A 15,019-nucleotide genomic window follows, 5' to 3' on the forward strand; every position below is an offset into this window, starting at 1 on the left:
GCCGTAGGTAAAGGCAGCGCTTTTTTTAACCTTGAAAACGCTGCTAGAGGCACCCTTTAGTCAGCACTTTTACCTATAAAGCGCTGTTAAAGGCCCACTTTAGACAGCACTTTTATATTAAAAGCGCTGCTAATGGCCCCCTTTAGACAGCGCTTTTCTGAAACAATTTTTAAGAAAATGCCTCTTAAAAGCGCTGCTAAAGGCCACCTTTAGGCAGCGCTGTTCCCACAAGCGCTGCTAAAGGTCCACTTTAGCCAGCGCTTTTTCTTAAAAGCGCTGTTAAAGGCCCCCTTTAGGGAGCGCTTTTCTGATACAAAGTTTTTAAAGAGCTTTTAGGCAGCGCTTCTCTTTTAAAGCGCTATCTAATGTCCACGAAATTTTTAGATGCAGCTATTTAAAAAAGGCTTGCCCCAGATTTTCACCACATTTTTCACCTGTATATACCATTACAAATTTCACATATAAACAACAAAAAAAACTCTATTTTTCAGAGCTAAGGTGCTAAGATTATATATATTTATATATATATATATATATATATATATATATATATATATATATATATATATATATATATATATATATATATATACACACGAATAAACTTTGTATTTTTTATATGCTAAGAATATATTAATAAACAATAACAAAATTACATCCAATTCAATGAAAACAATTGCATCATCCAAAACATTGTTATTTTTTACACAAGTCAAAAGGATGCTAAATATCTACTTTTTCTTCTTGCCAACTAACCTTTTTACCCTTCAATATCCTGCAATTGCATCAAACCATTACAATCACAAAACAAAATAACAGAAAACCAAAAACAAAATAATATAAAGGTGAAAAACATTCTACATTAGTGTACATAAAACCATTCTACATTTGCCACAAATGTATTTCAAACGGCCTACATATCACTAAATAATCTATGTAGATAAATCAAATATTGCAACATGCACTTGGCTATACTCAAAATTCTCATCAATTATAGTAAGATTTCAATATACCTATACAACTTTCAACTCAATCATGAATTGACACCATTCCTCCTTAAGTTCATCCAACTTAGATTTTGAGTAAGTAGCACACTTGAAGTCATCAAAGTACTACAAAATAATATAACATGGTATGTTTAAGTTAAAACTATTTAATTATATGAGAAATATGTGTTAAATATTAAAATAACTCTTAAGTTAGAAATCCATACCTTTGACGGAATCTCTATTTGATTCGAAAGAAGAATTTCTTTCATAAACTGCAACATATAAAAACCACAATCTACTTCATTACGCTGCCCAGGACACTACACATGGAAAGAAAATATGGATAAGGCCTAAGTTTTATCGCGTATCATCACTATTTATATAATAAAAAATGTGATAATTAATTAATATACCTCCACTTGAATCCATGTGATGTTGTTGGCTTTACTCTTTGGCTTTACTTCTTCAAGTGCTTCTGCAATCTCTTTGACTCGATCACAATCGTATGTATCCGTATCATTGTCGTCTGGAGCATAGGTCGTCGTATTACTTTTCTCCCTCGGTTCAACATTCTCGTTAATTTTCTCACCATGATATATCCAACACTTATAACTTCGATCAATCCCATGCATCAGTAAATGCGATTTCAATCCATCTGCGTCAACCCGACCCCCATAACAACAACCCAAACAAGGACATTTCATTCGACCGGCGTCTTTGACGTGTTCAACAGCAAACTTAACAAATTCCAACACCCCATTCTCGTACTCTTTTGACAATTGATCGGCATTCATCCATTTTTTATCCATGGAATTATCACTAATTAAGGTAAACAAAAACACTATAATTATTCACGCAACTATTTCAAAATAAGCTAAACAAAAAACGCTAATTAGTCACGCAACTATAGCAAAAGAATAACTAATTACCTATAGAGAAAGTCAGCAACTTCTGGAAACACACACTGTAAGATTCTTGGAAACGAATCGAACTTCACTCTTCACAAGTAACCCCTAGCAAAGATATTCCTGAAAATATAAAATAAAAAAGTTAATTGAAGAGAAAAAGAAGGAGAATTGAATTTATATTAAAACTAACTATATTTTCAAACTAGTTATAGAATTAGATTTATATTAAAATTGATTTTAAAACAATACAGTTTATGAACATTACTAAGATGCTAAATAAACATTATACAGTTTATGAACATTACTAAGATGCTAAATAAACATTATACAGTTTATGAACATTACTAAGATGCTAAATAAACATTAAATGAACATCTTTTCATTTATTCATCGTCTGTCAACTATTTCACAAAATCAATTTAATTACGTTCTAATCATCAATTACATCAATACAGTCCCCAAAAGTAATCAATATATGTGGGGTTTGTGGCTTTGAGAACAAGATAAAAGAAAAATATGGAAAGTTTAATATAAGCAGTGATGGTGGTTAATGGTACATACAAAATGCTATATTCTGTTTCACTCACAGACTATCAGCCTTCCTCCCCACATTATTACATTAATATTAGAGTATGAAAATAGTTAAACAGTAGCGATTACAAATGCACAGCAAAGGCAACCCATTTATATTCAAAATGTTAAATGAATATGAATTTGTGTTAGTAAAAATTCCTGATTGCCAATATTCATTTTCTAGAAGGAAAGATTAAAATAGTTTAATTTAAAATGCATGGAACTAAGAATTAATCACCTAATGCCCAACAAAAGCTACACAGAGGCTAATTGTGGTGTAGAAATTCCCTAAAAATCATTAAGTAACCAACTACCTAATCATCAAAGTGAGCTAATTAAAAAGTAGAACCTTTCACTAAACTGATATTCACGCTACCGATGGCATCTGCGGCATTATTCCATTTGCTGTCACACTAATTCTTAAACTCTGTCACACTAATTCTTAAACTAAAGATATACTCTAACACCATAGCCATCAGAAAATTAAATTAGATACTATTAATGTAATTTGACACCATAAAGATATATTTTGACACCATAGACATTTATATATTTCTTAATATAATTTATTGAATAAGGACAAAGACAATAACATGAGAGAAGCTTCAATTACCCACTTTGCTGAGAGAATAATGATTCACTCAAGGTAGTAATTCATTGTTATGTTAGGCTAACAACACATAAACAGACTCCTCCTCAATAGTATGATATGCCTACCAAAAATCACCACGACAGATTGAGAAAATAGAGCACCTTAAATACTAAATGCGATTGATTCAATTCAACAGTAGAACATTTACATAGAATCCTCCTCAATAGTATGATATGCGTACCAAAAATCACCACGACAGATTGAGAAAATAGAGCACCTTAAATACTAAATGCGATTGATTCAATTCAACAGTAGAACATTTACATAGAAATTCATTTAATTTGGGATTCAAGTAAATTCCCACTACCCTAAATACCAATATATTCATGACATGCTTCCAAAGTTCCAATACATCATGATGCCACAACCAGCAAGCAAACACATTATTTTCGCTGTATATACATTTCCCATGCTCAACGGTTATCTACTCTAACCTCTATCAATTCTTATTATATATACTAATCAGTAATTATTACATTCTCATTCTTCACACACCAACTTAGATACCAAAATGGTTTCTTCTTCTTCTTCTTCTGCTTTGTTTCTCGGTCTTATGTTTCTGTTGACACCATTGTTGCTCATTTCATTCTCATCTCAAGCACTAGAGTTTCATGTTGGGGGGTAAAGATGGTTGGGATCTCAAACCTTTTGATTACTACAATAGTTGGGCCCAGAGAAACAGGTTTCAAGTCAATGACACTCTCAGTAAGTCCAATTCATTATTTCTCAACCTTGTAATCATAATGTTTTTATATTAATGTTTTTATTTCGACTATATTGTAGATTTCAAGTACAATAAAAAAGTGATTCAGTTCTTGTGGTGAAGAAGGAAGACTATGATTCCTGCAACATCAACCATCCAAAACAAAAGATGGACGACGGAGATTCGAGATTCAAGCTCGGTGATTCGGGTCCGTATTTTTTCATCATTGGCAATATTGATCATTGTAAACAAGGGCAAAAGATTATTGTTTTAGTCATGGCAGTTAGACACCGTAACCCTCCTCCTACCGTGGTTGCAGCCCCGTCTCCCGTAAGTGGCTTGTCGCCACCTCTGATTCACAAGTCCGCTTTGGATGCTCCGGCGCCGTCTCCGTCGAAAGCAAGTTCGGTGGGTTTTGGTGTTGTGGTTTGGGTTGGTTTGATATACAATTCTACTGCTGCGACTGACAAAACAGTCTCTACTATTGAAAAACCTGTATAGAAGACACCACCAGTTTCATCTGTAGTGATGTCGTCCAAAAGTTTTACCGCAAACGGTAAACTTTGTACTGCTGATGGTTCTATAGTTGCTAAGAAGGTTGACACACCGACTTCAATAACTTCATCTATTGCTACTGATCCTACTATTAAGCCAAGTATGTGTGAAGTTAAATCATCGACACTCACTATTTTAGGTTCGGGAATAATTTTGTTCCTTCAACAGAGCTAACAGGTGCTGATGCTCAATCAAAAGAGTCCACTAATACATATAAGCGCTTATCGAATAAGTGATTATGTTTAAGCTATTCTTATTAGAAACAGAGGAACATAGCAAAGAATAAGAAAAACAAATAGCAAAGAATGAGTAAATTTGACATTGATTACCTTAATGGCTATAAAATCAGTACAAGTTGCTTGATTTCAGTTTCAGTTTCTATTTCTTTGTTTGGACAAAGAAGAACGGCGCGACGAATGATATCAACACCCTAGAAGTAGAACGAGGAATGACGACTGGGAATGGTAGAAGAAGAACGAGAATCGATTTTGGATTTTATTGTTTTCAGTTTGAGAAGAAGAAGAACGAGAATCGATTTGGGATTTTAGGGTTTTCAGTTTGAGAGGAAGAAGAACGAGAATTGATTTGGGATTTAGGGTTTTCACGATTGAGAAGAAGAACGAATAACAAAGAAACCTGTTCGTAGGCGCTTTCTCATTATTTTAGAAATTTTGAAGTTTTTAATTACCTAAGGCAGAGATGGCTTATGTATTAACTTTAGGCAGCGCTTTTCAAAAGCGCTGTCCAACGTGAGACTTTAGCAGCGCCTCTACTAAAATTTTAATTTTTTAATTTTTTTTAATTTATAGCTACGCTTTAGAAAAAAGCGCTGCCTATGCAAACGGCCTATAGGAGCGCTTTTATGAAGCGCTGTCTAAAGTAAGTCTTTGGCAGCGCTTATGCTCAAGTTTTAATTTATTATTTTTCTAAGAACCTATAGCAGCGTTTTTTTTTAAAAGCGCTGTCTATGTAGTGCTGTCTAAAGTCAATTTTGTAGTAGTGGATTAATGTAATTCTTATGCTTCGCCAGCATCAACATCTTTGTGATTATGTCTTTTGATCGAGTCTAGTCGTGACTAGTCTCCGTGATCTCTTCCCTCGTACGGGAAAACTTTTAGATCCAACCCCTGTGTTGTGTATCCTTTGCCTTCCGTCCTGGAAAACCATTTCAAGACTAATTTCCAACCTCAGTGTTGATATTAATTCTTTCTTCCTTCGACCTCAGTGTCGATACCTTTCCTTTTTCAACCTCAGTGTTGACGCTTATCCTTTCCTTGTCCAACCCCTGTGTTGATGCCTATCACTCCTCCACCGACCTCTGCGTCGATGCCAATCGTCATTCACAACCTCAGTGTTGATGTTTATCTTTTCTCGTTCCAACCTCAGTGTTGATGTCCTCGACCTCAGTGTCGACGCCTTTCCTTTCACAACCTCAGTGTTGATGTCCCCCAACCTCAGTGTTGATATGCTCCAACCTCAGCGTTGATATCCTCCAACCCCAGTGTTGATGTTTATCCTTTCTTTCATTTCTTGTGGATCGTAGGTCCGTTGACCTTATCCCCATCTTTTTCATTTCTTGTGGATCGTAGGTCCGTTGACCTTATCCCCATCTTTTTCATTTCTTGTGGATCGTAGGTCCGTTGACCTTATCCCCATCTTTTTCATTCTTGTGGGTCGTAGGTCCGTTGACCTTACCCTAGTTTCGAGTCACGGATCGTAGGTCCTACCTTTCCATCAAACCCATACTTTCCAATCACAGTTTCATACAACAATCATTTCCAATGAGAACCTTGTATTGGCACCTTGGCTACGTTACAAGCTATCACCATTCAAATCCAGTTATTCGCTGCATATTTCTCCACCAGAAAAACAATAAAATTCTCTCTCCCCAGCAGATATCAAAACAAAACAAAACAAAAATAAAGAATAAAGATCACACCATCTTTTCAGGACAAATTTCTGGTACTTTGATATTTAATCCTCTTCCACCTCGAAGGTTCGAAAGACTAGCGTCAATCTCACCTTCAGGTTTAAGACGATTAAATAGGGGCAGCTGTCATACCCCAAATTTGTCCTACCCTTTAATTTCTAACTGGCTTTAGACTCGTGTTTCATCTGCATACCTCCACTAGGTCATTTAACACATCATGCATCATTAATCAATAAACATGGCAAGGGATCGAGTTTGTATATGGAGCTGAGGTTTCACGTTGTTTGAAATTCATACCTTGTACAAGCTTGTCCCTATTGAGGTTTTCAATTGGTCATGGATTGAGGTTCATTTCACTATGCTTGTGTCAATTGGTGGATTTTCAGGGTTGTTCCTATGATCATTCGAAGTTTTTCATCCGATTATTTGGAATACAAGCTATTCGGTTGAGGCTTCGTTAAAAGGGTGTGGATTCATTCATTTAAAGGTTTGTATTGGGCCACTTTCAATTGTTAAAGACATTTGGCAAAATTTCAACTGAGTCAAAGTCAACCATAGACACTCAACTTTGTTCCTAAAATCTATAATGAATCATCTTGGGCTTTTGTTTTATGATGCTTGTTCAAGTTGCAAATTGAAAGAAACATATGAAGACTCATTTGAAGATTTAGGAGGGGAATGCAATTTTGAATTCAAAGTTAAAGCTTGTCATATGTTGCTTCAAAATCAGTACAGGGTCCGTTTCAATACAAGGTCATCAAATGAAAATGGAAGATCTACAAGAAAATGTACAAAATAGGAACAGTTGACTTTTTACCAGAACTTTTCACCTTTGATCAAAGACTTGGGTTACAATTCAAAGCAAATGAAAAGGAAGAGAATAATAGTTACATTCATTTGAAAGGAAAAGAACTTCATTACAATGTTCATCCATTACCATGTCCATAATAATCCATTACAAAAGAGTTTACAACAAAAAGGAGTACATTCATCACACTCCATCAATATTCACTTGAATTCTCATCCACTATTCTATCAACATTACAACATCATCACTACAAGTACACCAAAACCATGTACATAAAAACCTAAGACTAGTCCTATTTCCCATTCATAATCTTCCTTCCACCTTGATGCAATCGCTGTGTTGAACTCAAGTCCAACTTCTACCCCTTTGCCAGACTGTATACTCCATAGACCTGTCATAAGTCCATCATTTAACACATAGCCAGCAGCCCTGCAACAATCAGCCCTACACATTACATAAACCATATATTCCCTTAACTATTCTATTACTATCAACGCGCAGTGATGCATTCAGCATTCCAAAATAGTCCCTGGCAGCCATTCAAACATAAACCATAACATAAACTGATTCAACTAACTGTTAACACCCAGCTTCTAACTTCAACACATCACAAAACCACACACATTCACATCAGTATGTACTGCATTCATTTCAATCACCCACAAACTCATACATACACACATACAAATAACCTATCAAACATAACAACGAATTCTAAACCACAACATCAATTCAAACAGCACCACACAAAACTCAAACCAAAAATACAATTCAAACCAACAATCAGTGCATAACAATTCAAGGAAAAAAAGAAACAATTTCGGAATGGTTCCGTACTCGGTAACCACTTCAGACTGCCTTGAAGCAATAGCCCAATGCAAAGCTGATCATTCTTTGGTCAATATCGGCACAATCCGCCCCAGTTTTCGTCGAGCCACCAAGTCAAAATCCTGATAAAAAAAAAACAAAAAAACAAAAGTGCAGACCTGTTCCAAGATAAAAAACCAATTACTAGATGCTGTTAACTCAAAATAGACAGCTCACCTTTATAACTACCAATTTCTAACTGACTCACCAACTAACATAACAGATTCCAAACCACCTCCTAACTAACATATAACAGAATTCTGAATTATAACTAACCTCACTTCTAAACTCTCAACTAATTCCCTAACAGAAACCGTCAACTAGCAGTTAACATTCCTAACCCCTAACCGATTCAGAATGCATAACAACACCCATAACTAACTTTTCCACTGATAACAGAATTAACCACCCTACAACAGCTTGTAACTAACTTCTACAAACCATCTAACAGAAAATTCAGAAGAGAAATCAATAACAAACTCACCTTAGAACCTGAGCTTCTCTTCATCTTCAAATGCTATAAAACAGATCCGGCTCTCACCATTGTTCACACGCTCATTTTCCTCCTCATTCATCATCATACCACCCATTCATCACCTCCATCTGAATCACTCTCTTCACATCGATCTTCATTCTTCACTGAACACTTCATCACCTCCATTTTTCATCCATCTCTCACCACTCTCTTCCCGATTATTCACCCTTCATCTCCAATCATCATCCTCACCCCCACTTCATCTGCAACCTTTCTCCAATCCTTCATCTTCCTCTCAATTCTCCACCATCTTCATCTTCATTCATCACATATCACAACAACCTTCACGTACCTTCACCTCATCAATCTTCAACCTCTGCAATTTCCCCCTTCAATCAATCTTCAATCACAATCTCTCGCCAACATCTCTTCATCGCACATTTTCATGATCATCACAAGAAATTAAACAGAAAAATTAGAAGAGGAAAATGGTGCAACAAACTCGTAACAGAAAATGGAAAGAAAATTCAGAATCACAAACCTGAACAGAAGCGTAACAACCTCCTCTCCCTCAATCGACAATCTTCATCTTTCTCTCATCATCCTCAGAACCGCACTGCAATTTCATTATCCTCAGAACCGCACCACAAAATCATCATCCTCAACTACCACGAGCTTCATCATCACATCATCATCGACATCGTCGCCAACGCCATAGCTCTGCAATCAACACAACAATTTTAGTCGTCACATCGCATCGCCATAACCGTTCCATCATCAAAACGCCACCAATTATGAGCTTCACCTGAGATATCAAATCATCACCATCACCACGAAGTCGAAGAAACACCGGATTGGCTTTGTCAAATCGAAGCACTGAGGGTAAGAGCGAATCGAGAATTTGAGATGATAATGAGCTGAGAGTTTCAGATTGAGAGGAGATGATTGAAAATGAAGAGAAGTGGTCTGCGGTGGTGCTCGCCGCAATCTTGCCGGATGGAGTAAGATCGCCGGCGCCGTTTTGAAGCTCGAGAGGGAGAAGAACGTCTAGGAATCTCGAAGGTCATAACTCAACCCTAATCCCTTTCCTCTTTATTTTTATCTTTATTTTTTTTTTTAATTAATTAATTAATAAATTTGTTAATTAATAAAAATCTAAATAAAACCTGATGGATCATAATAATCATACGCTGGGCCAAACGAATTCATTGGTACACCCCCTGCGGCCCATTATACCGTTTTTGAACATAGAAAATCTGTAACAAAAAAGCAATTGTTGGGCCAACACCCTGGGCCCAGCGCCTTTTCTACTCACCACCATATAATTCAATTCACACCCCCTGTTTCTATTACTAGAATTTAGATTTTACTTAGATTTTTTTGTGTTTCTTTTAGTGAATAAAATGACAATTTTTCCTATTATTTCTTTAGGCTTTAGCATAATCTTGACACAAAAAATAATCACAAAAATATTAGTTTAGGCTTTTATTTTAATTCTTTTGCTTGATTAAAATTCTTGTTTTTGTCATATGAAACCATATCAAATAGTAGTACTTGACTTGTAATTTTTCATTTTTGTACTATATTTTTGACTTGATATTTCATGCCTATGTGTGACTTTGTACCATTGCGTCATTCTCAATTTTTGCTTCTAATGTGACTTTATTTTCACGTCTCTTTAATTCCTAACTTTAGGTAGAAACCGTGTTAACATTAGGTTTAGATTTCCCTTTGTACATAAACGATAACAACTTAGATTAGAAAATAGGTTTAGTTCCCTTCTCATTCTCTTTTTTCTTTTCGACCTCTAAAATACTTAATAAAAATCGATGAAGATCATACCGTTGCTATACTTCATGGTAGGAAAGAAATGATTGAGGCGTAGGTCTCGATGTATGTTCTTTCCTACTTAGCGGAGAAGAAATGGTTGAGGTGTGAAGCCTCGATGTATTTCTTAACCGTTATTTAGAGAAACGATTGTGGCGTAGGCCTCGATGTGCATTCTCTAAATATTCACAAAAGAACTCCTTTTGGTATTTCTACTAAACGGAAAAGAAATGATTGGAATGTAGATTTCGATGTATTTCTTATCCGTCATTTAGAGAATCGATTGTGGTGTAGACCTCGATGTGCATTCTCTAAATATTCAAAAAAGACAAACAAAATCCTTTTTGGTATGATCTAAGTCACAAATTAAAATCACCATAAAAAACACCAACCAAAAACACTTCAAAAAACCTAATGAATGGTCAGACTTAAAACGAAGTAAGGAAGTGATGCGAAGCCTTGTAGTGGGTTCTCGTCATCATGGAATTACCCTTAAAAGATACAAACCAATCTCTTTTTCTCCTTTCTAAGGGCAAGTTATCTCCGCTCCATTGCATCCTAGGCTGTCCCCTTATGCAAGAGCGTGAGCGTTAACGCCGCCCAACTAAAAAACACAAAAACAAACAGAAAATCGTGAGCCGAGCTACGGTAACTCTGATTCCTGAAAAGGATACGTAGGCAGCGGGGTAGGGCCCGTGCGAGTACAATTCTTTATTTTCCCTACATTTTGCATTCATTTCGCACTTAGATATAGACATAGTTATACACCCATTAGATAGAAACAAACATAGGTGGATACCATCGAGTACGATGGGCGTGAGGGGTGCTAGCACCTTCCCCTCGCGTAACCGACTCCCGTACCTAGATTCTCTGGTCGCGAGACCCTGTTCCTTCCTTTGTTAGGTTTTCTGATATTCCTTTCCCTTATGGGATAAATATATTGGTGGCGACTCTGTTCATTTTTCGCGAGCGTGCGACATACACATCATCAACCTTTTCCTAAACCGTAACCCGGTACCAACATTGCTGGGAGACATTCTACATTCTCTACACACTCGTACCATGAAGAAACGAGGAACTCTCATGTGCTGTATACCACTACTGGCTAGGTGGTTTACATTTCATCTTCCCCGATCAGTGTTGAGAAATGAACAAAGAATGCATTGGTCTCGCAGGATTATGTCTTTGTCTCATTCAGATATCCGGTGGAACAACTTCTTTCAAAGAGACATTACTATCATTGATCATTGTGGAGAATACCCTAATGTGCCACTCCTTGGCATCAAAGGAGGCATCACTTACAATCCCTCTTTAGCTCTACGCCAATTCGGATATGCAAGGAGCAACGGTCCTCATGACATGATTATCCATGGCATTGTGTTTGATTACGAGAATGATTCTCATAGACACCGACGAAGGTTCATACATGCATGGGGCAGTGTCTATAGAATAGAAAGCAAAACTCTGGGGCAATGGAATTCTATCCCTATGGAACCCTACCTCAGATGGGTCCGCACTCATGCTCAGAAACTCCTTATGCCATATCCCGCTGTACTACCTGTGACTATTGAACCAGAGGTCGAAGGATATGAACCTCAAGTTATTCTACACCCGGAGATGCCAACTGACCTAGAAGAGTTGCAAAAATCTTGGGTTCAACTCAAAGAGGAAAGAGACACCTTCAAATCATACTGTCAGGACTATGAGAGAAGGATATTGGAGCTCACCGGACAGCTTCAAGAAGAACAGCAGATCAACACATTCCTGGGGGCAAAGAGAAAGCGTCCACGGGAGACCTGAAGGATCATCTATTTTATTTCTGTCTTGTAAGCCCAAATGAGGCAAAGAAAAAAGAAAAAAGAAGCAAAAAAAAAAAGAAATAAATTGATTAACTAACGTTTGTTTCTTCTTTAACAAATCTAAACTCTAAGATCCTTGAAACATTGCACACACATTTCACTTCATGCATTGCATATACATTTCATACATTGCATTCATATACATTGCATATACATTTCATACATTGCATACACATGGCATCCAGTCATACACATTGCATAACAGGTTCACATGACGGATTTCTCATCTTCTCGCTGTTTATTTCAGTCAGAAGAGATGGAATCTGAAATGAGCATCAAGAATCTCGAAGCACAGAATGCCCAAGTTCAAGTGGCAATTCTGGAACTGGCAAAGGGGCAGCAAGAACTGAAAGCCCTGATAATCAAGAAGAAAAAGAAGCCCAAAGGATCTGTAGGCGTGAGTCACCTGAGAAGAAAGATCAAAATTCCAGTCAAAAAGTTCACAAAGCCACCAATCCCTGAAACAGTCGGTGATGATGAACAAGAAGACAATCAAAGCAACCAGGGTTCTGCTAAACCCTCTCTCTCTTCAAATGAAGAAAATGATCATTCTGGGGACGAACCGGATGATGAAAAATACCAACAGCTGGAAGACCGTATGAAAGCTATGGAGATACAAAAAATACCTGGCTTAGATTTCAATGATCTGGGGCTCATCTCGGATGTTGTTATCCCTCCAAAATTCAAAGTTCCTGTCTTTGCAAAATATGATGGAGTTTCTTGCCCGAAACTACATCTGAGATCCTATGTAAGGAAGATACAACCTCATACAACGGATAACAAATTGTGGATTCACTTCTTCCAAGAAAGTCTGTCGGGTACACAACTCGAGTGGTACTACCAGCTGGAAAATACCAAGGTTCATACTTGGGAAGAATTAGCTGCTGCTTTTTACAAACAGTACCAATACAATGCTGATCTTGCGCCAACCCGTACTCAACTAAGGGGCATGTCTATGGGACCAAAAGAAAGTTTCAAAGGATATGCACAAAAGTGGAGAGATATGGCTGGAAGGGTTCAACCACCCTTATCTGATCGCGAACTAGTTGACATGTTCATGGGCACTTTAACTGGCCCTTTCTATAGCCATTTGCTGGGAAGTTCATCATCAGGTTTCACTGACCTGATACTGACCGGAGAACGTGTCGAAAGTGGCATTCAAAATGGAAAAATTCAAATAGGTTCCACCTCTGGTACTACAAAAAGGCCCATCAGTGAGAGAAATGAGGTCAATGCAACTCAAATTCAAAAAAGTCGCAAAAGTGAGCAGCATCAATCTGTAGGGGCAGTTCTGATCTCCGCATCTGCACCTCAAAAAGATCAACAGCCAAAATATACGCATCGACCAGATGCACCAAGAAGAAATTTCACCAAAATCAACATGCCAATTTCTCAGGCATTGCAGCACTTGCTAAAAGCAGATCTGATCACCTTAAGAGGTCCTCCAAGGAATGTCAACACTTCCTCTCCGAATTATCGCCCTGATGCGACATGTGCCTATCACTCAAACTGTCCAGGACATGACGCAGATCACTGCTGGGCCCTGAAAAATAAAATACAAGATATGATAGATGCTGGTGAAATTGAGTTCGATCCTCCAGAAACTCCAAATGTCATCACTGCACCTATGCCAAAGCATGACAAAACTGTTAACGCTATCCTGGACACTGTTTACATCTATGATGTGAACGAATTATCAACTCCACTCTGCGAAGTCAAAGGAAAGCTAATCCGAGCTGGTTACTTCCCAGGATGTGACCCCGATTGCTTTTACTGCTCCTGCCTGCCCAATGGTTGTGAAAATCTGAGGATGGGAATTCAAAAATGGATGGATCGCCGTATCATTATGTTTGAGAGGCTCCCTTCTATGGACGTACTGTGCGAAGTCTTTGCAAACGGGATAAGAATAGAGGATGCCTCAGTGATCTCCAGCTTACCATTCAAAATCTCTGCCAAGGCTCCATTCAAAATTTCTGCTACACTCAAAGTGGCATCAGTAGTCATTGCTAGTCCAACTCCATTTCCGTACTCCTCAGACAAAGCTGTCCCATGGGGATATGACACTAATGTTTACGTTCATGGAGTTAAGCAGAGTACCTCGACTGAAGAGACCGCAAAGTTATCTACTCCAACTGTGGGTAATATTGTGGGTACCAGCAAGATCACGAGAAGTGGAAGAATCTTTTCACCAGAAATTTCTCCAAATGTTGCTGCTGGTCCAGTCCGAGTCCCAGTTCCTAATCAAAATGTCAACGCTCGAGGCAAAGAGCCACAAGTTGAACAAATTCAAACCCCGGTGGAGATCACTGCTGAGGATCCATCAAAGCAAGAAATGGAGGAAATATTGAAAATCATCTGCAAGAGTGATTACAATATTATTGAGCAACTGGGGCACACTGCTTCAAAAATCTCAATGCTATCTCTGCTAAAATATTCAGAAGCTCATGCCAAAGCTCTGATGAAGTTCCTAAAAGCTGCGCACGTGCCTCAAGAGATCTCAGTCGACCAATTTGAGAATTGTGTTGCCAATCTAACCGTGAGCAATGGTCTCGGTTTCTCTGATGTGGATCTAACCCCTGCTGGGAAAAATCACAACAAAGCCTTACATATCTCCATTGAATGTAATGGCACCACTCTATCTCATGTGCTAGTAGATAACGGTTCTTCTCTGAACGTGTTACCGAAAACAGTACTAGAAAAGCTTGACTTCGAAGGAATTGTGTTACAACCAAGTGATGTTGTGGTAAGAGCCTTTGACGGGTCAACCAGAACAGTATACGGAAAAGTGAATCTCCCAATCAGAGTGGGTTCTCAAATCTTTGATTCTATCTTTTACGTAATGGAAATTCACCCAGCCTACTCCTGTTTACTTG

At 37.7% G+C, this 15,019-nt stretch overlaps 2 protein-coding genes across 3 annotated transcripts; one reads left to right on the forward strand and one right to left on the reverse strand.

The window, feature by feature from the left end:
- Window positions 1–656: 656 nt before the first annotated feature.
- LOC131646749 (uncharacterized) lies at window positions 657–5,028 on the reverse strand. Of its 2 annotated transcripts, XM_058916712.1 has the most exons (6): window positions 4,710–5,028; window positions 1,919–2,017; window positions 1,403–1,808; window positions 1,214–1,309; window positions 1,014–1,112; window positions 657–775 (listed from the first exon to the last, which is right to left on the reverse strand). In XM_058916712.1, the coding sequence occupies exons 3-5, from the start codon at window positions 1,796–1,798 to the stop codon at window positions 1,014–1,016; spliced, it is 591 nt and encodes a 196-aa protein (XP_058772695.1). In that variant the 5' UTR covers window positions 1,799–1,808; window positions 1,919–2,017; window positions 4,710–5,028; the 3' UTR covers window positions 657–775. The 2 variants fall into 2 exon arrangements, with proteins under 2 accessions (XP_058772695.1, XP_058772696.1); XM_058916713.1 differs by lacking the exon at window positions 657–775 and having other exon boundaries at window positions 893–1,112.
- Window positions 3,994–4,326, forward strand: LOC131649955 (early nodulin-like protein 3). Its single transcript, XM_058919697.1, has one exon. It carries the CDS (start codon window positions 3,994–3,996, stop codon window positions 4,324–4,326), a length of 333 nt encoding a protein of 110 aa, XP_058775680.1.
- Window positions 5,029–15,019: the final 9,991 nt, after the last annotated feature.

This window comes from Vicia villosa, linkage group LG2 (assembly GCF_029867415.1).
Source record: "Vicia villosa cultivar HV-30 ecotype Madison, WI linkage group LG2, Vvil1.0, whole genome shotgun sequence".
Taxonomy (NCBI): domain Eukaryota; kingdom Viridiplantae; phylum Streptophyta; class Magnoliopsida; order Fabales; family Fabaceae; genus Vicia; species Vicia villosa.

Coding starts and splice junctions, on each gene's coding strand:
- LOC131646749 (XM_058916712.1), bottom strand. CDS start 1,798: ATGGATAAAAAATGGATGAATGCCGATCAATTGTCAAAAGAGTACGAG. Junction 1,310..1,402: donor TCACATGGATTCAAGTGGAG/GTATATTAATTA, acceptor TTCCATGTGTAG/TGTCCTGGGCAGCGTAATGA. Junction 1,113..1,213: donor AAATAGAGATTCCGTCAAAG/GTATGGATTTCT, acceptor ATTATTTTGTAG/TACTTTGATGACTTCAAGTG.
- LOC131649955 (XM_058919697.1), top strand. CDS start 3,994: ATGGACGACGGAGATTCGAGATTCAAGCTCGGTGATTCGGGTCCGTAT.